The following is a 24,765-nucleotide window of genomic DNA, read 5'->3' as shown; positions in this document are numbered from 1 at the left end:
ACAATGCATGATTTAAAGCGTATTACTAAACTATATATTTATGATCTGGGAACCACTGTCACAGAGCACAACAACAGTTGTCTTGTCTGAATAATGATTCAGAAGTCTGGAACCAGGCTACATAAAACCTCATCTTCCCATCTGGAAAACTGTGGAACACCTTGATGTTTTTAGGATTAGACACATGTTGACACTGACTGCAAATCCTTAACCTGTGAGGTACATGAGTCACATATCCAAACAGGAAGTTAAGACAGTGGGTGGATCTGAATCTTAAGTACATTTACTTTCATGTTCTCAAATTAACACTTAAGGCCCCTGCTCAAGCTACAATGCCTATTAAAGAATAAGTCATAAAATGCCAGGATATTTGCCTCATGTCTTCTTTCCTTCATGCCATATGCATTCAATGAAGGGTGTAATTATCAGAACAGGAATGGCCAACTTTATCATAATATTTTCCTCTGAAAGCCTGATGGTGAGGATCATTTACTTCAGTAGCAGACAGATCTAAATGGCTACTGCAACCAAAAACCAAAGATGTGAAAACCGCAGCTATTTTTTGGCAATACAATTTGGAAATATAAGATAATTATACACATACATAAATGCATTTAAATGAAGAAAAGCAATGAAAACAATAATCAGTAAAGGTTGATAACTTTCTAGATGGTGGCAGTTGCCATGTTATCGTACTTGAGCAGGAACATTTTCTCCCAATGAGCCAGCACTCAAACATCAAAAGATTTTCCTGTAGAAACGAGAGAACCTGTCTGTTCTGCCAACATGAACAGCTGCTCTGTTCATTAGTTTCACAGACAGACACACAATTGAATGCTCAACAGCCACCTGATCTTGTTCCTCAAGGTGAAGACAACAAACTATGTCATAGCTTCAGTTTTATGCAACAAGCAGAACATTTATCAGGTACAGAAATAGCTTTTAAGGTCCATCATGCAACATTTCTGCAAATATTAAGGATGTAAATATCATAGAGCACCAATGTCTTGAGCAGAGAGTGGTGTCACTCTCCTGTGTGTTGCATTTGAGTACCACAGAAAATGTTAAACTGTGAATATAAACGTGCTGCATTCAGATTGGGGCTGTTTGCTATGTTCAAATGACAAACAATTTTGAATCCTCCCTGTCATATTCAGGACCTGAACATTCGTCTGATGTGCAGCCCGGCTGCACAGCACTCCAAGCAGCGCACCGCTTCACTAGTGGGTAGTAGCAGTTAATATTTCCTGGCAAACTGCCCCTAAGGCACAGAAGCAACAACGGCCCTGAGGCAACTCATTGGCACCCCCAGTGCCATGCAAGTTGGCCCACTGACTCACAGCTGTAAAGGCTCAGATGGAGAAAATTCTCCCAGTTCAGAGCCATCACAGACATCTAATGGTTGGAAAATATGAGATCCAGAAAGGCAAGAGACTTCGAAGTGTCTCCTGTCAGAAAGGCAGACCATCTCACATCAGGAAGCAATCTTTAACATTTAATTGGTAGTTTCAATACTGTAATTCAAACAATTGCACCATCCTTTTTTTTTCATTGCCACAAACCAATTCCGTCTTTTAAAAAGCTACTGAATGAAACATTTCTGAGGAAGAGCAGTCAGCTAAGAAATATGAGGTTTTCATGCATCAGATCCCACTTAACTGCAGAGAGTGGAAGGCAGACATCCCATATAAAACAAAAGTTCAAAGGTTTTAAACTGGTTTTCTTTTAAGACATAGAGATGGACAAATAATCTTCAGGCTCTGTTAATATGAAGGCAAATAATAGGACATACTTATAGAATCATGATTCTTACTGTGTAGAACAAAGCCTGTGTCCTCTAAGTGCAGACAAAGCTCAAACCTCTCAGAGACATATTTACATCAGGTTCTAATCAAATCCCTACAGTGTTTGAGAAAATTGTATCCTTTAATCTTAAAATCTGGCTCGTAACGGGGTATTGTTTCAGCGCACAGTCATTGAGCTGTGATTATAAGGAACTGGAAAACTGAGGTCTGAGGTTTCATCAGGATAATCATAAATGTGGGCTTACTTAGTAGGAGCTTATGCTTGACTTTGGAATGTAAGGTAGATGTATTAACACTCATATTCAGCTCATATAAGTGTTGAAATACACAGACTGATTAATTTAAGCTGAGGTTGGTAAGAAGAACAATAAACATCTGTATGGGCAATTCATATCCTCCTTAACTGGTGAGATCAAAATGTTCTGGTGTTTTATGGTGGATTGTTGATACTGAGTAACACAAATTTTCCAGACATACTGTGGGAAAAAGTCCAGGAACATATGTCATGTATACTGGATGCAATTACTCATTTTTGCCAACTATTTATTTGATGTCAGTCTGGTGATGGAAATTTTAAGTAGAATAAAAGAGAAAGGTCCCAAGACAAGTGTTACTATAAATATAAAATAAATATAAGCTTAAAGGAATTATTCTAATAATATTTCTTAATATTTGTAGCAGGATTATCCCAAGTACTGCAGTACTGGTAAATGAAGTTTAGGAATTTTCTTTAAATAGCATGCTGAACATCCAAGGATTTAGCCAGCTCCATGATGATGAGATGATAATTTAACCAGATCTACGATGATTTGGAAAATGTGACAAGATGTACTGAAACCAGAACACAGACCCACTCCCACTCGCCAAACCAGGGCATAGTTGGAGGGTCTGGCTTTGCCATAAGTTGCCTCATGCTGCCATTCCAGCTCAGCTCAGCAGAAAATACTAGTCCTGGAAAAAGGAACAGAATAACGCATGAACCCCTGAGGGAACAAACTCCAGTTAGCTTTTCCATTCTTGGGAGGTATTTCTCATTTCTCAAAGCCTCAAAGCTTAGACTAAAGACTTTCTTGTTCTACCTTGTTGTAATTATGCAGGATACAACACAAAAGCTTCTCTCCTGTCTCTGCTTTGCAGTTAAGAAAGAAATATAATGTAACACACAGAGAAACCTGCCAGTTCTCACTGACTCCGATGGTAATGTGTATCACCTTAGGTCAGTTTGACATTCAGCACATTTTCTCATGTGGGGCAAGACAGTCAGTTGTTGCTGAGTCCTGTCTCTAGAAATGAGTATCAGTACTTGCAACAAATCTGTTGTGCATGTGTTCCTTACGTCTTTATTTAGAGATTAAAAGAGCGTAAACAGATACGCAGTCGCTGATGCTGTATTTGGCACCTGGGCTATGAAGGGAGAACTGTCACTGCTGAATAACTTTGGAAAACTAAAGACTGATGAACTGAGAACTGGAGATGTTCAGTAAATTCCTATTCACACATGTTTCATGTAAACAATTGCTGGATAATCTGCCACACAGTTGGTATGAATGAAAATACAATATACAGGGAGTGTTGCCTTCAATAATGTGGTTGTCTTAAAAAAAATATTTTGCTACAGCTAAATCACTTAAACTAATGATTTCATGAACATCTGCAATTTTTTTTTTTTAACCCTCAAAAGACTGGAATAAATCCCCAAAATATACATTTCCTTTGTATGTTGTCATCTACTGTAAAATAATAATAATGAATAGATAAGCAAGTGTAGCTACTACCTGAAGGCAAGCATCTCTTCATTTCAAACATCATCTTCCTCTCATTGATGTTTATCTAAACATACCATAGACCAGTGGCTGTTTTTTTAGTCAGTTTCTATCAAACAGCCAGATGAAGAAATTCATTGAATACGACAGATGGCATCATCCTAAAATTCCTTGCAATGCCAGCCCACCTCCATCCTGACTTTTAAAGTTTCATTGACAAAATCCAGTGTCCTTGTTTAAGAGTCCCACACTTCTTGTTCAACACTGTGCCAACAGGCTTCAATGTAAAAAACATTCATGCTGATGAAGAATATTTGATATGGAAACTAGCCACGGAGGGAGGGGAGGTGACAGACCTACCAGAGTGTTCTGTATAAAGACTTCAAGGTTTCAGGAGCCTCAACTTAACTATTCTGGCATCACTTTAAAGCCCCTGATGAAAAGCACATGACTAACATCCCAACAATGCTTTTTCAAATCTAGTCCCTGAGATCTACAGATGGTGTGATCTCAGAGAGTCAAGAGCTCTTTGCTGAAACTGAACTTCTCGCTCTTACAGCAGAGGTTTTCCATCGGTGGGGGTGTTTGGGGGCTTTTTATTTTTTTTTCCTGGAGAGAGGATGATGCTGTTGCCTGTTCACTGGAAATGTATTGACTGAGGATCCAACTCTCAGCCTTCCAGCTGGACCCCGCTGCTGCTCTGCTTACTGCGTGGGGTTTAAAGCAGGACACAAACACACCTGACAGCTAAGGTAGGACACACCCTAGACTCATCAACAAAACACCCTTTTAACATTCTTGCTTGCATGATACATCTAGTATATTTTATTTACATAGAATGCAGCATCTTTGTCGTGTTGAGGTTTACCACCAGACTTCAGTTGGGTGCATTAAAGCTGGTGAAGGTGTTTAATTACAACTTGTATTTGAGTTGAGTTTGATCAGAAATTGCATGCAAACTATACCGCTCAACAGCATACATCTGAAATAATGTTGATGAGTCTATGGATCATGTTTTACTTTAACTTTATAAAGGCAAAAATCAAAAGATAATGAGGAATTAATAGTTGTTGAATAGTTGTTTTTTTTAGAGAATGCAGTGGTTTTCCTGGAGTCTTAGTGTAAGCTGATTTGACAAAATTGCTTAGCAATTTTCCATGAAAGATGGTCACAGTCATTGCAAGCTTTAAATACAAACACATGAGAGAAACTATGAGAGATACCTCAAACCAGACAGATATTTGCAAATACTGAGTATATGAGTATACTGAATGAATATAATATATATAATGAATATCATTATTAAATCATCATTATCATCAATTATCATCATCAATAATCATTTAATTATTTATTACTATTTTTAACGGAAGCATTATCACCATGCAAAGTATTCTCTTGTTATAGCTTATATAAGGTTGAGAATTGCCATTTTTGGATTTTGGACTGAGCAGATACAATAAAACATCTGAAATGATGAAGTGTAGTGAAAATCTACGGCACTGATTAACACAGAACTGGAAGTTTTACTCTTAAAAAGACAACATTTGGATTAACTGAATACTAAACTAATAAAAGTATTTGTAGTTCTAAGTGGAAGGAACATGTATTTCAGTCCTGATAGAAGTAGCAGGGATCAGAGACAGATTACTTTCCCCTGGTTTTGATATTGCAAATCCCTGGAGTGCTATATTTTACATGCATTATAGTGTCTCTGGTGTGAAGTAAACTAAAAAAATAGAACTATATGATATTTATGGCCAAACTACTGCTAACTTGCAAACAAACAAGAAAATATACATCAAGAATATAGCTCATTTTGTGTTAAATATGCATATGTGTAAGCAAAGAGTCTTGGTTGAGAGGAAGGGTCTGAGCAGGGAGGTATTTGCTGTCGCAGCAGGATCCTCGACCACCACCACATAGTTGTGGGTGGACTGAATGCTCAACTTGAGGGCTTAGAATCCATCAAGATTACCAGGAGCACACAAGCAGACAATCTCAGCCTGTCTCTGCTTGCTGTGTGAATATGTAATTGAGGAAGATATAGGAATCATTTTGTGAATCAACACAGATGGTGAATAGGTGAGAGCTGGAGAAACATTGATGTTGGCTGCAAGACTCCATTTCCAGTAGATGTTTTCAGTGCTTCACGGAAATAACGGTATAAAAAAGAGCAGCACTTAGTGAAACGGATAGCTCCTGAAACTCTGCATACCCTTTTCACTGTGTAATGTTTTAGCAATACATTCCTTAATCAGAACTGCTAAATTGAAATTTAACTCAAGCAGAGTTGAATGTAATGTTAAAATAATTTTTATGGCCCAAAAAGCTAACTAGCTAACTAAACCAATTCATAATTGTGAATTTGTGTGTGAGACTTCAATGTGTCATAGATAAAGGCTATTTCATTAATGTATGGATTAAAATTAACATTGAGAAAGACCCAAAGCTGAAAAATGTTGATTGTGGTTAGAGCCAAAGAGACAAACTTTGTGATGAATTTAAACATTTATGTAGTAACTCATACATGTCCAAGGTTACCAACTTGCACAGGCTTCTGAATAGTGCCACTGTGTGCTACAGCCAGAGAAACCTTCAGTTTAAAGTTTGATTGGGTCATTGTCACTGACAGTCACTACAGGTTTCTGCATTTATGTCAATGTTGGAATAAAACTGCAGGAACATTGCACTGTTCCTCAGTGCCATGACAGCATCTGGTCTGAGAGGTAAACCAACCTCTGTTTGTTGTACAGCTCTTCCTAGTTTGCTGTTCCACTGACCAGCCTTTCAACAAAAACCATGAGGGTCTTCCTCCTGCTTTGCCTGTTGGCATTAGGCAATGCCAAACCCTACCAGCCAATTAACATCATGGACTTAATGAAAAACTATGACATCATGATGGCTGATTCAGATGACAATGATGATGATGGCGATGACAACGAATTAAACGATGAAGACGACGATGACGACGACGATGATGATGACAAGGATAATTTTGATGATGAAGATGAGAACTGTCCAACTGGTTGCCATTGTTCACCCAGAGTGATGCAGTGCTCAGACCAGGGTAAGAATGTCACAGTATACAAACAATTTTTGAAAACGAAAGCTATAACGCAGATACTGGGTCATTTTTTTTTTGGAAATCTTGGAACATTTATATATACTGATTGAGTCTGTGTTTAATGTAAAAAACACTTTTTGACAAATAGTCCAGAGTGTAATAATTAGTGACTTCTGATGGTAAGATTCCAAACTGCTACTAATGGAGGACTCCTCCGCTCAACCCTCCCTTTCCCAAGCATGTCAGGGAACGACCGCAGCCATTTCATATCAGAAAGCATATTAATACTGTTTCACAACTCTGTCTATTCTTCTTCACTGCATTATGCATCAGATTTCTGTGGGCGGAGCTTCTCCCTCATATGCATTATAAGGTTTTGCTTCAAAATACGAATCGCAGATCTGTTTGTGCTCCAGAGACAAGCAAGCAGGACATTGTGGGCTTTTCTGGGATTGTTGCATATTGCATATAAAGTTTTTAGGCATTTTGTCATAAACAGCAACTGACATTAGCCAATAACTAACTTATGTATAGACTACTGCTACTCAAAGTCACTGTGATTGCTACACTGGGAAAAAATCTATGGCACATGCACTTCATACAAATGTGTATTTTGCCAATAATTACTACAGAAAATGCGGACAGGGTAAAAAAAAGAAAAGAAAGAAAAAAAAAGAAGAGTGCAGCTCCCAGACTCACCTACCCCTGAACCAATGAGGTCACTTAAGCTCCACCTGCTATTTCCATAACCCAGTGCTCACAAAAAGTATTACAAATAACCAAACAAGAGTCAAAACATATGTAAGGTTTGCATTTTTTCAACTCATGATCTCATTTAAATCTTAAATGTAAAATCGTGGGCTAAGAAAATAAGAACCCCAAAAATCCAAAGAATCAGACTTTTTTAAACTAGTATGGTGAAGAGAAAATGGTGGCCCTTGGACTTATCACCACACATGTTCCCCTGAATCAAAGAGACATTATTTTAGACCTGTGATGCTGGACTTTGTTTGAATTAGAGTTTCCAAAAGTACTTTTTCACCTCAACATTTCCTATAAACTCTTGCTTTGGATGACAAGTTCTGATTTGTCATTACTTTCAGTTCAACTCTGTGCTTCTAATCAGGCATTTGTGTTTCTGCCAACAGGTCTGATCGCTGTTCCTGAGAAGATCCCTGAGGACACTGTGTTGATAGACCTTCAAAACAATGATATCACTGAGATCAAGGAGAATGACTTTAAAGGCCTCCACAAGCTTTATGTAAGAGGCATTCCATAAATCTCCAGAAGTAGTTTATTTGTACATTGTAACTAATATCTTAACCACTCTGTGTTTAAATTGACATAAATCCATCAGATGTGAGCAGAATAAGTGCCACAACATTTTAAGAATGAGTAACACTGACGGTAACCTCACAATGTAATATGGGATACTTTGGCACTCTGAAAAACATTAGAAAACATGATATGAAAATTATAGATTATCGGTACAAAAATTGTAGGCATACCATCCGATATTAACCATAAATTTCAACCTCATCAAAGTGGTAAGACGATCACAAGCATCTTTTAGGGTTCATCCTTGAACGTATGTAAATAATTATGCCAATCAATGTAATAGTTTTGTTTTCTAATAGAGGATGGTTTCACAATCTGGATCAGAAATTATTTTCTGCTTTTACTCTAGAGCACTGTTGGCCAAATCATTCACTTCTTTCCTTAGTCCACTACTAATATGTAAACTGCCACTAAAGCTGAGCAGAGGAAACAGAAGAAAGTGTGAGACCAAGCAGCTCCCCCTTGTGTTCTGTTCTATTTTCAGCATTGGATACCAGCCTTTCTGCTCAACACATGGCTACCACTGTTGCCTGACAGCAAGAAGGGTTGCTGGTTTGCGTCATGGTCCTTACTGATGTTCTCCCTGTGTGTGTGGGTTCACCTTCCACATGTCCAAATTGGACACTCTAAATTTCTAGTGGGCGTGACAGTGAATGGATGATTTGTCTCTATATGTTTGACCTGCAATGGATTGGCAATCCGTCCAGGGTGTGACCCCACCCTTTGCCCAATGTCAGCTGGGATTAGGAGCCCCTCATGAAGTGACAATGAAAGGATGAAACTTACTTGGGCTGAATGTGGATTGTTATAGGATTATTGCTAAGGAGTGCAGATTTCAGCTAACGACAGACAAAATAACTTATCATTAATGACAACAAATGTTAAATAAAATGGCATGAAATCAAGCATGAAAGTTCATTGTCGACTTAGGACAAAAGTTTGTTTTACAAGTGATTATCTTGAATCAACTAAGTCTAAACTATAGAAGATGCAACACTCAGCTTGAAACAATTAGGTTCATTAGCATTTTGATCCCTTTCCCCACAACAGGGTCTGTTTCTGATTAACAACAAGATCTCTAAGATTCACCCTAAAGCCTTCAAGAACATGGACCATCTCCGATTGTTGTACCTCTCCTACAACCTGCTAACTGAGATCCCTGCAAACCTTCCTCCCAATGTCATCGAGATCCGCTTTCACGAAAACAAGATCAACAGAGTCCAGAAGGATGCATTTAAGGGCCTGAGGAAACTTCATGTACTAGGTGAGATCTGGTTTCAGCAGTATGTAGAGTATCTGATAAGGCAGTGATTTCCAAACACTGGTTCAGGACCTACAGATGGGTCACAGGAGATTTTCAATTGCATCTCCAAACAATTTTGCTGATATTTCCAAAAATGTTATTGTTAAGATTTACAGTATGTGTAAATGTCTTAAATAAATTGGAAACATTTAAGATTTAATATACTTTCCACCTCATAGAATTATTCATTTACCAATTAGTAGGTTAGTCACAGCAATTACAGCAGACACCCCTCAAACCCCATTGTTTTACTAAATGGCATTTGGCAATGCTATGAAAAAAATCTATGTATTCTTGAAAGGACTGTCATTATACAGTATTTACAACCATGAGGGGTTCCAATTTAGAATCATATTATATAAGTGTTCATTACACACATTCTTAGGAGACATAATGGATCATTCATAATCAAACCAAATGTTATTTGTTTGTTCAAACAGAGCTGGGTGCCAACCCTCTGGCAAACAGTGGGATTGAACTGGGAGCTTTTAATGGCTTGTCGACTCTGTATATCGGAATAGCAGAGGCCAAGCTAACTGCTATACCAAAAGGTAGAATGACATTTTTTTCTCCTTGAGTCACACAGCTAGTAGTCTTCACTGGACCTCAATTGCTAACATCTGTGATTTAACTATGTAGCTGCTAAATCAGATTGCTTTGTATCTCCTAGACTTCCCATCCTCTATCACAGAAATGAGCCTGGACTACAACAAGATCACGAAGGTGGAGGTAGAGGACTTCATCAGATACAAAAACTTGCAGAGGTGAAAACCTAGCACATTTAGATAGACATCAGACATCCATATATCCATATATAATTCTTTGACTGTTCTTATTTACAAATGATGACACTTGTCTTTTGACATTTTTTGTAGGCTAGGACTAGGTTTTAACCAGATTAAGTTTGTAGAGAATGGCAGCTTTGTGAGCATCCCAAATGTCCGGACGATCCACCTAGACAACAACCGTCTGAAGAAGGTCCCACCTGGCCTCAGTTCACTGCGCTACCTCCAGGTGAGATAACAGACACTGCAACAAACCTGGTACTGATCAGTATTTGGAAATTGCATGTCACAAAACTGTTGATGTAAGCTGTAAATGTAAGCTGGGTTAAACCAATAGCAGAGTTAAAAATCAAATGAGGACACGACTCCTGAGAAAAAACAACCATTGCAGTGGTTGTAGTTATAAAGACTTGTTCTATTCCAGATTTATTAAAGAATAAAATTATCCTCCCATTTCCTAAAAATGAAGGCAGATATACCTGGGGAAACAAGCATTGTATCCAATATATCTTATTATTATCCAAAGCTTATCATCATGGATGAGTGCAAAAATGTCAAAAGATTACTAAAGAAAGACGAAAGAAAAGAAAGACAAAAATGGTCTTAATGCATGACCTAACTATTTCATTAAATTCAGCAACCTGTAGGTGTAAAATTCTGAGTTTTAGTGGTTTATTTAAAGTAGCATTAAAACCACACTTCTGATCATGGTTTGTTTACCGCTGGAAAAATAACAACTCCTCTGTTTGTTCAGGTGATTTTCCTTCATGGAAACAAAATCAGCAGTGTGGGAGTCAATGACTTCTGTCCCACTGGGTCCAGTGTCAAGAAGAACCTGTATACAGGCATCAGTCTGTTCGCCAACCCTGTTAAGTACTGGGACATCCAGCCAGCCACCTTCCGCTGTGTAACTGGACGAAGAGGTGTACAGCTCGGAAACTTCAGAAAGTAGTAGGGGGTTTAAAGAAAAGGAGGAGTTCTAGAAATTAAAAATGGAGAAGTGCCAATATCCATGTTACACAGTATACAAAAAACATGAAACTCTTCACTGAAGCATTAGCTGGTCAGGAAATAGGAAGATTTCATGACACTGTCATGTTGTTGAATAATTGTTCATGTTCTAAGCCAAGAAGAGAAAACTAGTTTGGATGTCGATTCTGATAATGCCTATTCAACCATTAACTAAAACCATGAGAAAAAATACTCAGCTATAGACGGCCTATGGGGGGCTGGATGATTACAACAAGCTCTTGCATGAATACTTGTATTGATATAGGGCCCAGTCTATGTGTGTGAGGTGATCAATCCCAGCTCACCCTGGTCACCTTCAGAGCAAAACCACCCATGAATGGCATTACATGCATAAGCCTCAGAAGAGCAGCACTCAGTGCTTCCCGTTGTAGCTCAAAATTAAACCGACTTCAATCGCAACAAACAAAATGTATCTTTTTTCTTACTTGATAAATATCATATTTATTTCTCCTTTTTTTTAAAGTTGAGACAGTGAAATCACTTCCAGTCAGAGCTTTAGCTTAAAATTCCTTTAAACTAAAACATATTTCCTTACAGTCATTGGCTGTCTCCATGTGGATGTTTTATATTATCTAATTGCATGTCTCTATTGTTTTTATTTGAAAGTTGAAAGCTACTTACTAGTCTGGGTAATACCTTAACGTTAAAGTTTCATCTGCAGGGTTAGGGATTATCTGTAACAAATCAAAATGTAACCCTAGCAGTCTGTTTGTTTTAATAACCTTTAATAAAATGAACCACAATTGATTTTGATGTAATTGTTGATGTAGACAAACTTGTCCCTGCTCCCTTAATTTTCCTCATCTGCAATGGTGCTATATTTATTTAGTATGTCATGAAATAAACTTGGAACACCCCTTCCCATCACTCCAGACTTTTTTTTTCTCAGTAAAAGTAGGTTCAAGTTGACCTAACATTTGATTTAATTTTACAGCTTTTCAGTCTTTCGTATTACATGTCATATTATCTTGTCTTATAAGGATTGTGGTTAAGATATGTTAATGCTTATTATTATTTTTGATTTACTGTGTAAGTTAAAGGTTAAAACCCAAAGATTAGAAATCCCTGTTTCTAATAACAAACTGGCAATTTTGTGTGTTTAATTTGACCTCAAACTTAAAGTCTTATGAGGATTAAATTATTTATCATAACAATTATTGGTGATCAATCTTTGATTGGCTAATAAATTAATTAGCTTACATTTCAGCTGTGCCTCAACTCTATCTAATTTCTTCAAAGTGATTACTTTGAACATCCTGTAGGGGGTGGTATCTGCTGGGAAAGAAGCAATCCCCCCTATACACCAGCAGACGTCACTAGAGCTCTAGATTGATCCAGAGAAATTATGATGACCACAATGGGTTCAGAACTCAGTTGGATGGTGTTGCCAAACTGTGGTGATTGAAGTAATTTATTTTCTTTTTTCCCTTTATTATTTATATGTAGACTGAAACATTAGGTATGGATTTTATACTTTCATACTGAGAAATTTTGTCTTCCGAGAAGTTCCACGAAATGGTGTTTAAACCTAATATTTGTTCACGTTTTACAGTTGAATAGTTCACTTTTATTCAATTTATCATCATCAATATATTTATCTGTTGTGCTGTTAGAGAAGCCCAAACCTGTATTGATGTATCTGCCATTTGGGGACAGAGCAACAAGCTTGTACGTTATCATTTAAAGTTCATGTAACAAGTGTTGCTTGGTGTTCACTAATATTGTGATGAGTGAGTCATTTATACATTCACTGAATCAATTAAATTTGCCTGAATTCAGAAATCACAGTTTAGAAATCCTCAGTTTACAATTTGTACATGTAGCAACATCCTCTGTCCTTGGACCCATTGTTACTGGTTTCTTCCATTTTTTTTAATGGAAAATTTAGAAATGGTAGAAAGCCCAGGAAGAACCACAGAGGAATCCCTCTTCTTGAGCAGACAATATTAAACAGCAAGTTCTCAAACTTTTTATACCAAGTACCACAAGGAGTCACTGCTTTCTTTAATGTAATGTCAAAGGAATACACTGTTTGTAATGGACATAAAGGCATAGAATTTAACTACTGTCCAACAAATGTGCTGATTGGACTGGTTGTTTATGCTTCAAGATATGTTGTCTCCCAACACTAGACCCATTCTAGCCCTGCTGACAGAAATAACACAACACACACACACACACACACGCACGCACGCACACGCGCACGCACACGCACACGCACACGATGAATGTGATGAAACCAATGTGAAAACGTGACTGGCCGAGTGTGTTTTCTTTGCCCTCTCTGTCTCAGTTGAAGGCCCCTGTTTGACAGCAGTCTATTCCCAGCAGACACTGAGACACTCAACAGCTGCCATCAGCCTTCATCATATATGCCTTTACCTGAAATCAATATCTACAGTCGACAAAAATGGGAATGGTGCACAGATCAGCATTAAGTTAGTGCTGTGGATGTTTTGCTGCTTAACTGGTTTGTCTTTTATAGAAATGAAGACTCATTGCGCTGTGAGAGGGGTGGAGGGGAGCGCTCTCTTGCTCGCGCTCTCTCTCTAGGAAACATATGGAACAGATCTACTGGTTGGCCAGGCCTTGTTCTGCCACGTCTCACAGCCACACACACACACAACCCACACATACAGAAAATGGTCCTAGCTTCAGCACTGCACATACCTTGCTTTTAATCTACATGTACTATGTACTATCTTCTATCGTACCCATATCATCCTGCCTCCCATCTTGCTTTCATCCCACTTCTCTACATCTAAGAGGACTGTCTTTTGATCAGTTACTTTTTCTACTGACACATGACAAAATTGACCAGTTTAAGAATCACTTTAGCATCAGCACTGAATCGTCGAGGCCCACATACTTAGAAAAGCCAAGATATCAATCATATCTGGAAGTGTGGTATCCATTAAAAAGTCATCTACTCTTTACATTTACCTCCTATCCTCTTTCTTCACCCACTCATCAGGCTTCCGTATGTTCTTTATGAAGTCAGAAGCTGCTGGGACACTTGTAAATCCATGATGTGTGGATTTATTTTCTTCTCAGGAACACGTCCACTCTTAAGGACATTAAACTGCCTGAGGAGATAAATCGGCTGTACCTCTGCACTTTCAACTCAAGAATACCAAATACAGATCACTTTTCCCTATCCTCTTCTACGTCCTTCACTTTCCTAACATCTTCTCATCAAGGACTTCGTCCTGCATTAGCCAAAGATCAGAGCATGCTAAATAGACCATGCTTATGTCATAGCCTTCGTTGACTACTTCACCTCCATAATTGAATAGCTTTCATTATATTATTAATGTGCTGGCTGCATAATATGTTATTGTTGTTTTAACATCACCATGGGGATGTATGTTATACTCATATCACAGGACCTGCACAGTCAAGTATGGCAAATTGACTCAGACATACAGTATCTCATACAACACCTTTTTTGCTACTTTAACCAAAAGGAAAACTGGCATGGTTCATATTATCCATGACTAATCTTCAAGAGACGTCTGATAAAACATTATCTATGTCATGACATGCAGACTCTGCATGTATGGCAAGGAAACTACCGTTCTCAAACAACCAAAGCAGGCCCTGCTCTCCCACAAGTTGTCATCAACAACCGGAAAATAGGCAAGAAATAGAAAAAAAATGAAAAGCAACATATGATTACGTGGAAATTGAATCTATTACAGCAATAGAAAAGATATAAAAAACATGCAATCCATATTTGTTATATTTATCTATACAAAACATGGTTATAAAAATACAGCGATATTAGGTTTTTTTCAAATGGTGCAGCCCAATTTTACTAGATAGAAGACTATAAATATAAATACAACTACGGTTCAAACTTAGATGATTTAAGTCTGGATTAGTATCAGACAGGAAGGCTGGTTCCAAATTTCAAAATCCAGTCAAACATAATGACCCAACATTTAACTGACAGTAGAAGAGGTTTTGTTTTCAATCTCAGCTGCTTGAAGTGGTTGAAAAACAAGACTCAATCCTGCTGAAATTGAATTTGATCATGATTAGGTATTTGGTGTCCAGAGAGTCAGAAACATTTTCCATCAAAAAAATGTTGGAAGAAACATTGGGATTTTACAGTTTGTCATTTTAAACATTATCTTATGACATGTTTGTCTTCAGAGGATGCAGTGAATGATCTTGATTATGCTGTGAGCATGGAAGAAGCTGGTCAGAGCAAGAGAAGGCAGAGAGGGGGCTCAGGTTTCTAGACTATAAACTGAGGATAAAGTGGCCAATGGTAGAGCCATTAAGCAAGACAGGACTACTGCTCTCAGCCACAACTCTGATCCCAAAACCTCATCAGTCACTTACTTACAACTCAGTGATGAATTCAAAGCTACTGAAATATCACACCACCTTGTAACTCTCACTGACTTTCCATTAAGAACAGTGTCAAAGTTTCCTTTTCATACTTCCTCTACTACTTATATCCACCAATTAAAATACTTCAAATGGTCAAATAGATTAAAGGAACAAATGTGAAGCTGATACTTGAACTACAATAAAAACGTCCACTATCATCTGCAATCTGAGTTAGCAACTCACCTGCCACCATGCCAGTTAATTCTTCACTTCACAGTTTAGCTTCTACTTTCTACTAGTTTTAGTAAACATTTAGTACCAGAACAAAAGTTGGGAGAAATCCTACTAATTATTTATTTGTGTACAGTTCACAGACATACCTGCAATCAATGATAACAGGTACCTTGCAAAAGCACATCAGGAAAATGTACAATTTGTGCAGGAAGAAAATATATATGCACAACCTCTAACATAATCTGAGTCCAGCAAAAAAGCTTGTGTTCTCTCTTGGAGGAGCGTGTGATCAAAAAATCCAAAAGTACTATTGACCAATACAACCATGACCACTACCTTAAGTCCTTCATTCCAGAGACTAACCAACAATCTGTAAACTAAGGCAGCACCTTCAGGCAATGACCATGGAACTTTTACTATTTTCATTGTCCTTTAAATTGCATTGTTTGCACTTCAACTTGTGCATACATGGGGCCACACAAGAGCACCATTTAGCATTACTTATTTCTTCTGTTGTCAGACACTGTCCTCTGTTGTTTATTCCTTTATTGTAACTTATACATACTTATGTTTGTAAATATGTTTCATGTTTCTGCTGTTGGATTAGTGATCAAGGTAAAATCAAAACTTGTTTTTTTCTGTGTTCACTGTTGCTCCTGTAAACATGTAATTGAACGCCCATTTTAAATCATAAAAGAACCTTACTGGTATAAGTTTCACACAGTCTCCCCAGACGTCTGTGGACCCTGTCTGAGAAGAAGCCAACGCATTGAGATGCCTACATCACAGCAAGGAAACTCTCAAATGTTGGAGAAAATTAGACAGTCTGTGAGCTCTCATTCAACACATATTCAGTGTCCCAACACACACACACACACATACACACGCATGCACGCACGCACGCACGCACACAAACAGAAACATATACAACCAACTCATCTAGAGCAGAGCCAAGGCTAAATGAGGCCAGTGAAATTAAAATGTTTAGAGGTGAAGACTGAAAGGCCTGTTTGTTCCTGTGAGAGAATTCCAGCAGTGATGCTTTCTCCAGAGAAAAGACTGACATGAAAAATGAGCAACAAGGACACCACGCCAATTTCTGTCTGGCTATGGGGTGGAAAAACCTGGCCTATAACTAATGTGTGTGAGACACAGTGAGACACAGTGTGTGTATGTATGTACAAGAGAAAGAAAGAAAGAAAGAAAGAAAGAAAGAAACTGGGTGAGAAAGAAAAAAAGAGTAGATAGAGATAATCAAAACAGTCAAATAAACATCTAAGGTAAAAGTAATAAAGTTGTTCACCAATTAAAACTCATTTGCTTCACACGTTAATTAGAAAGTTGACTTTTGAACATAAAGCCAGCTGAATTAATGCAGTCTTACAAACATTTGCAATCAATTAACTATAATTATATGATATGCTTTTTGTGGAAATGTTTCATGGACAGAAACTACAGCCACTTGTTGCAAATAACTGTAGATCAGAACTTTGAGTGTGTGCAGTGATGTTAAAAGCTATGTGAATGACAAACTTCAGTAAACACTGTATAGTACTTATTTAATCAATATGGTCATAAATGATATGTAATAGTGATAACCTGGACAAGTAGAGTGATTTAATAACTTCTATCAGGAATGCAGAACATTATATATTTCTGTTATAAGCAACCAAGTGGTGCCAGCAATAATTATTCAGGATGGGCCTTATTTTCAAATAATAAAATCAGTTTGTAAAAACAATAAAGTATGCCCTATTATCAGGCACTGCTAAAACATGCATGTGTGAGATTAGATGCTTGTGCAAACAGGAAAGAAGCCAAAAACTGAATGTGAAACTCAACCAAAAACAAACACAAACAATCAAAGACAAATTGAAAGGTTTTTCAGGTGAAATCCTTTGAACACACCTTTGCTCTCTCTCGCTCTCTTTAAGTGACTTGAACTAAAGTTGGCAGATTTCATTTGCCTACCAATATATATTGATTGTAATTGTTTATGTGCAAGCTGTATGAGTGTGAATGTAAGTTCAATTTTGGGCACAGGTAGTGTACATGAATTGCATTGTCTGTTTCATGTAATGACAATAAAGTAATATTACAGTTCATCTGTAGCTGCATATGTTCTCAAATATGCACCTTTTACCTAACATAATCCAATATAATTGTGACTGATACTTGTGTTATTCCTGTTGTGATATCATCAGTTACCTTATAAGTACAGTTTAAAATTAGGGTTTGGTTCCCAAGAACAACTCATTCAAAAATACAGTCTACGCTGCACATTGTACAGTCCTCAGAAAAACACCAGCCAAGTTGGAAGTTGATTGAATGAGCAGTTGTTGAAAGAATAAACAGGTAATATTGTTATTAGCAGAATAGAGTTTAAATTAGTTTCCTATGATGTTTCCAACTGCATTTCAGTGAATACATAAAGATGTTAAAGATATTTGCATACAATGTTTTTTTATATATCTCCAATTAAGGAGAGCAGAAATGAGACAGACAGAAAGACAAGGACGGACCTACAGCCGTAGATAGAATCACAGACAGTTATTCTAGCCAGCAGCAATCTTAAAGCCAGAGTTTTTGAAGAGCAGTCCAACAAAAATAGATTTTATCCAGATGGAGTCTACAGCTGAGGAGAGAGTCATGTTCTCCTCATCACAATTAGCACTGGGGGAAACATTCATAACCACAATTTCTTATTAAAGACACATAATTACATTAACATGGAAACTTCCCAGAATCCCCCTGCCTCCACAAATGCATGAAAATAACATTGACTTTAACCACAAACAATGACATAGATGAACTGTAACTGTAGTAAGGAGAAGACCGGGTAAGCTACTGTACCACTGGAAAAGTATGATTCATCTGCTCAAAGGACAGTATATAATTTTTACAGTCCAACATTGTACTGCACATCAGTCCACCCCAGACCTTAATTCCATCAACAAAGATTTATTTAATTTTCAGCAGCTTCACATCCAACAATTACTATAGTACCTGAAAACATGGTTGATCGCACGTTGATCCGTGCACCATCTGTCTCATCTCTCAGCAAGATCCAACCAACACATAATGCCTTAATGGCTGTAAGTCTTTTTATTTTATTTATGATAAAGATGGTAATAGCTCAGCCTGAGAACAAATGAATTGCTGTCTAAAAGCCTTAAATACACAAGAAGGTCACTAGGATAATCAAGAGCTAGACTGTGAAAGACTAATATCAAGCATCTAAATTTATCAAAACTCAGTGTGAATCACTTTTGAGCCAAACCTAAACCATCCTTTACTTGTAAGGAGAAGGAAAATGCTGGGACAACAAATTCAGTAGTCATCAGAGAACAGAGAGCATCTATCCAGGACCACCGTAAACTGGAACACAGTCAGCCAATAATACTCTCCGTATGTCTCATTCTGGTTCAGTCCAAATCTTCACGTCTCTACTGACAGTTTAATCAGAACTGGTCTCTTCCTGTCTAGTACCAGGAGGCACCATCATGACAATAACACTCAATATAAACAAAATCATTTGCTTTACATCAGAGAGTATGAATATCTATTATTTCAGATCATTGGAGTTGCCAAACCTACATATTGGGAGGTAGATAGTGTATTGGGAAATTTCATATATTAGTGATGTGGACTTCTTGACTTGGTAAACAATCCATAATGATGCCAAGTTTAATGAATACGGGAAGCTGCCTTTTTGTTACTTATTTGCAGCTTTCAGTGCAAAAAGTTTGATTATCTCTATAGTTTTGTGCTCATATGACTACACCACTCCCAGAGGACAATCTTAATGATCCTACTACGTGAAAGAGAGTTGTGAGAGCCTTCTTACCCATCTAAAGTCAACATTAACCACTACCATCATACCACTGTTCAGCATTTAAGAGTTGAACAAATGTTTATTCTACAATCCATCCATGACTTTTAATAGATAGAAATTTAAACTTTAATAGAGTTTATTATGACTGTCAAGGTATCCTGTACTCATTTACACCACAAAGAAAAAGGGCAATCTTCTGAATGTTATTTGAAGATGGTATATGGATTTCAGTATTAACAAAACTAACCACCCATCCCCAAGACATTTTGTTTTTACCAGTGGATAGGTGAATAAACCTCCAAGCTGGGAAAAGAATTTCCAGGCTTGGAGAATTATGAAAGTCTTTTTACAGTATCCAGTTTCACTAATTCTAACAAATGTGTTCACAAATGTAGTCTTGAAAGGTTTAGGAATGCAGCGCATGCATAGAAGCTCCTTTTGCTCGCCAAGCAGTCTGTCCTATATAGAAAAAAAAAAAGAAAATGTAAATGCAAACTTTATGGACATTCAATGGTGTAATTCACTCTTCTCTTCTCAGCCATTGTAGACATAAGTAGTGGAGAACTGGTCATTTAATCATTGGCAGTTAATTTCCTTTGAAAATATAAATTACACTTAAGAGTGCTCTTGCAGGTATGCTCCCTTTTCTTTGGAAACAATTACCATGAACTTTAATGTATTAAATACAATATATCACATGGAAGACATAATTCATGCCATCAAAACAATGCAAGCCTCTCTTTTAACTCAGAGCTCTGGAGGAATAACAATTTAATAATAAAAAAATGTTGCAGAAATTAAAAACAGAGAGCCATTTGATCTACAACAGAACTGGTGGTCTCCGTTTGTGGGCTCCATTTGTTCTGTTTTAACCATCAGTTCGTTCTCTGATCCTCTGGGACTGAATTCTGAGGCTGAATGCCAGTATGTGAACTGCTGAAATCTCAGCATAAGGAAAACGACTCACACCTACAGTTAACAGGAAAACCGTCTACTTCCAGAAGGAGAAAATAAAACAGTAGACAATAACATAAACCTGAAACTAATTTTATTAACATTGTAAAAACACATTTGTTGGAGAAAGTTCATTTGTTGGGCATCTGAGGGAATTAATCATATTGGCTGATTAGAATTCCACCGTAAGGATGTTAAAACAGATTGTAAATATGACATAATTTTCAGCACTGTTGCTGCAAATTAGTAGCATTTAGAGTGGCAAACTCCTTCCATCAGTTTGACACAAGCCGCTCTTGAATTGCATGTTAATTATCCATCCTTAACAAAGCAGCCATTGTAATGCACAAACATGATCAAAATCAAACAATTGACTTTGGTACATAACCTTAATCACATGATGACCCCCTTTAATACAATTTGTAGTATTTCTATAGTGTGATCATGGCAACAATGATTGAGTAGAGCTGCCAGTGAAGGGGCTTGTCATTAGGGGAAATCGACAACTTATTGCTCATATTAGAGGATACAGTTGAAACAGCTAGGGGGATGACTTTTTTGTTTTTCCTGTATCGTCTTTTTGTGCTCAGCACGGCGAAGAGTTGTTATTGATCCACTGCATCATTATTCCCTTGCCAAATTTTTGCTTATTCAATAAAATTAGTGTTTAATGGGGTACCAGCTCTCCCAGAGTTGTGCCAACCAGTACTGAACACACACAAACCAGGTGCATGAATGATGAGCAGCACTTATCTATGCCTGGGGAGCAACAGGTGATTATGTGCCCTGTTCAGGGGTACCCCAGCCTTTTCTGGTTACAAGTCCAATTCCTTTCCTCTTGGTCATGGGCTGCCCTTAACCAACTGAGCCATCTGCTGCGCTGACCCAGGCTTGACTCCACTGCCCACCAGCAACTCCTGAGAATACACATCTGGCTCTTCCCTTGCTGTGCAGGTAGTTTACAATGGGTTAATCAGAGCTTGTTTGTCGAACACAGCTGTTTATTTTTACTGGAAACACTGTTTATGAGAAACTGAACCAACCAGTAAATTTTCCCAAAAAATATAATCCCTCCACAGAGGTACAAAGCTGTGTGAACAATATCTGCAGCTGTGATTCCTCTCCATTTAGTTTATAATGGAGCCTTATAAGTTAACTGAAGGTAGTATTTTTGTGTCAGCCATTTAATTTGAAAAACATGCAACACTCCATTCCATAACAAGTCTCTGAGCTAAAATAAAAACCTTCACTGTCAGGCCTGCACTTGTTGGCTGCAGCCCAGACCTGACGGGTGTAATGTCACGACTAAAACACAAGCCTCAGTGGTGGGCTAATACATCATGTCAGACGTTAGCCAGAATCATGTTGGTCAAAGCCTAACCAGGTGGTCCACAGTGTCGACATCCACCACTCCAATGCGCATCTGTGAGTGGAATAACTTCACTGACGTATGTTGTTTTGTCTAGGCTGGTTTCAGTCTGCCATTACGTATGGCCCCTTTACACCTGTTACCCTAAAACCAAGCTCACCATCACACAAACGTTGTCAGACGAAATATGCCAGAAAGAAGTTGTGTTGATGTTATTTATCTCGAGAAGAATGGTGTTTTAAAAGGGCACCCTTAAAAATCTGGGACACATTTTAGCAGGTAACTTAAAAACTGCATTTATATAACAAAACCTACTCTATAATAGCAGAATCTGATTTCCTTTAATGTTTTGTGTATGGACAAGATATAGGATTTGGATAACTTGTACTACCATCATCATCACCAGAGTGGAAAGGCAGATGGACATTTTGCTGCCTACACAGCCGACAGCTTTAGGTCACAGTGTAATTATTAGATAACTGATATTATAAATCACATAATTTAATTGGTGTTGTCCACTATGGTTTGCTGATAATCACAAAATATCAAGATCAGCATGAATATAAGCAGATAATGCTCCATGATACATGTGAAGCAAGCCAGCTGAAAAACGAAACATATCCAAGTCACATCATATTTAATTCATACATTTCATCCCTGATGGTGTCTAGGTTTTTCCGTGTTGCGATTAGCTCAACAAGTTTTTTTCAACATCAAAATGTTGGGTTGTTGTGATCATTTATGCATTCTCTGTCTCAACAAAGAAATCACTTGGGCTTTCAAAGCTTTAAAAAGGCTCGCTCATGTTCACAGGGACACATGAAGCAAGTCAACATGACAGCGGTTTGTGTTTAGTGTATTGTCGTGGGTGGCTTTCTCTATTGACATTCTTTTATTGTGTAGTGGAATACTCGTGAAACCACCCTGACAGCTAAATTCTGGTATAGAAAAATTAGTGACAGTAAAAACATTCTCCAGTTGCTGGCCCTTTTCCCAGAGTTGTAAAGTTTAAAGGTGTGCATAATTGCTAACACACCTGTAACAGTCTGGGCTCATGTTCCTTGGATGTTTATATCTGGGCCCCTTTCTTTTTCCTCTCCTCTTGAAGACTGGAATAGTCACATGTTTTCTATTTAAGTGTTTTACTGGTAAACCCCAGTCTTTGCTCATTCACTCTGTTTGTTTATAGAGAAATACCGTCTCTTGACATTTCACTTTACCATGTCTAGGGACAACACAAAAAAACAGAGCAAATTCTTAGGAGCTGCTCTAGGGAAGCCCAACATCCCTTGATTTGACAACCAAGGTTGATATCAACCTGAGAACAGCTGGCCCTCAGCAGCTGTTAAATACATAGAGTACAACAGATTCTCCTCATTTTTATTACCAAGAATCTCCTGGCCTTTCGGTTCTGGAAACTTCTCCCATGCTTCTCTTTTTCCCAGTTCCAGCAATCCTCTTTTTAATTCATTTCTGACAGGTTTCTATGTGTTTATTTTCATATTATTTATTCATTTGGCACAGTCTGTACAGTTAATTTCATAACTCTTCTGAAACCCAGGGCCGTAGAGGTCTGATACATATTAAACCATAGCGAAGGCTTGATTAAAAGAGATCAACATCTGAGATATAACTTGTCCAAAATTTTTTCACAACATGTGGGACATGTTCACAACACAGGAATCATTGTCTTGTTGTAGTTCACTAAGACTGCTGAGAACTGGTTGACCTTTGGAGGCATTTTCAATTTATTCATCAGCCAGTCAAGTCCACTACTATACTAGATTTCACACCACATTTTATTTGACTGGCCTGCCAAACCTGTAAATCTAAGAAGTAGCTGGTTTATATGACTGTGGCCAATATCCAGACCTGATTCTCCTAACATTGCCCTTTAACATGTATAAAACGATGCCCAAGACTGTCGATCATCAACACCTATTGGAACACCTATTGGAATTTTTTATTTTAGGGTACAAGCTGCTATCCTTTTAGGGACTTTGCATCGACTTCCATTCATTTAGACAACATAAACAAAGCATTATCCCTCTCCTTGACCAAAACCAGTTAATACTTTGCTCTGACCTTAACCTAACCACATTTCTAAACTTAGCTCTAAACTTAAAAAGGCCACAGCATGGTCAAATCTCACTTACATGTGAGATATGGAGGTGTACTTAAAAACGTGAAGTCATTTTTATGGTCAAAAACCTCTTAGTCGCTGCAAACGAGCCGATGTAAATGTCTCATCACTGACAGTCTCGTCAGCCTCGCTGTTTCAGAACAAAACCACACCCACAGAACACGGACTGTCTTGTGATTGGTCAGCCAACGAGAGCGTTCCCCCAACGAGAGCGTTCCCCCTGTCTTGTCATAGACCAGTTACCTGGAAGTGATGTAATTGGCATGTCAGCTCGCAGCTCCCCCTCTGGAAAGGCGGAGGCACCGGTAGCAATTATTAAAACATTGAGTAATGCCGTCGTCACGACCCCTCGCCGTAATCCCTTACGCATTTGATCTGGAGTCTGACCCAGAGTCAGAAGACACTATGACAAGTGAACCACCTCCATTGCAAAGACTGCTGCAGGATGCCTATAACTTGGAAAACATGTGGTTACCGAGATGATAAACACACATACATGCAAATGAAACACGAGCAAATGTGTGCAGCTTAGCCTGTAGCCGACTACCGCTAATGCTAAATGACAGAACAAGCACACAAAGACAGTTTTACAGTTTGTAAATATTGTAATATACATATTGATGGCACTGCTCCTTCCTTTAGGTGAAGTTTGGTGCTGTGTCCTGCTTTATATTGCCCGAAGTTTGCGTAACAATCCTCCGTGAAGTGGTTGCCGCATACATGGAGGTAATGTATTTGGGAAATGTAGCAGGGATATTCCCATTAAATATGAAGGATATCCACTGAGCTTTTCTTT

At 38.0% G+C, this 24,765-nt stretch overlaps 2 protein-coding genes across 5 annotated transcripts in view; one reads left to right on the top strand and one right to left on the bottom strand.

Annotated features, from left to right (window-relative positions):
• Positions 1–24,765, bottom strand: part of LOC122768175 (centromere protein P) — a 67,901-nt gene that overhangs the window by 21,275 nt on the left and 21,861 nt on the right. The window contains exon 7 of one of the 4 annotated variants that reach the window (XM_044023974.1): positions 19,612–19,962. The exons of the other annotated variants lie outside the window; for them this stretch is intronic. Coding sequence (XP_043879909.1) covers positions 19,672–19,962 — 291 coding nt within the window. The 3' untranslated portion in view covers positions 19,612–19,671. Of the gene's footprint in view, positions 1–19,611; positions 19,963–24,765 lie in introns of those variants that run through there. 4 annotated transcript variants of the gene reach the window in all.
• aspn (asporin (LRR class 1)) lies at positions 3,996–11,960 on the top strand. Its single transcript, XM_044023971.1, has 8 exons — positions 3,996–4,320; positions 6,325–6,638; positions 7,784–7,896; positions 9,024–9,237; positions 9,717–9,827; positions 9,947–10,040; positions 10,152–10,290; positions 10,816–11,960. Exons 2-8 carry the CDS (start codon positions 6,371–6,373, stop codon positions 11,011–11,013), a joined length of 1,137 nt encoding a protein of 378 aa, XP_043879906.1. The 5' UTR covers positions 3,996–4,320; positions 6,325–6,370; the 3' UTR covers positions 11,014–11,960.

Source organism: Solea senegalensis, linkage group LG4 (genome assembly GCF_019176455.1).
Source record: "Solea senegalensis isolate Sse05_10M linkage group LG4, IFAPA_SoseM_1, whole genome shotgun sequence".
In the NCBI taxonomy this organism is placed as follows: domain Eukaryota; kingdom Metazoa; phylum Chordata; class Actinopteri; order Pleuronectiformes; family Soleidae; genus Solea; species Solea senegalensis.
Note: the sequence above shows the minus strand (reverse complement) of the source record. Positions and strands in the feature narration are given on the sequence as shown.

What these genes read in the sequence shown, in the direction of transcription:
- aspn (XM_044023971.1), top strand. Translation starts at nt 6,371, where the DNA reads ATGAGGGTCTTCCTCCTGCTTTGCCTGTTGGCATTAGGCAATGCCAAA. An exon ending in GAGGAAACTTCATGTACTAG is followed by an intron (nt 9,238 to 9,716) that starts GTGAGATCTGGT and finishes TTGTTCAAACAG; the next exon opens with AGCTGGGTGCCAACCCTCTG. An exon ending in AGATACAAAAACTTGCAGAG is followed by an intron (nt 10,041 to 10,151) that starts GTGAAAACCTAG and finishes CATTTTTTGTAG; the next exon opens with GCTAGGACTAGGTTTTAACC.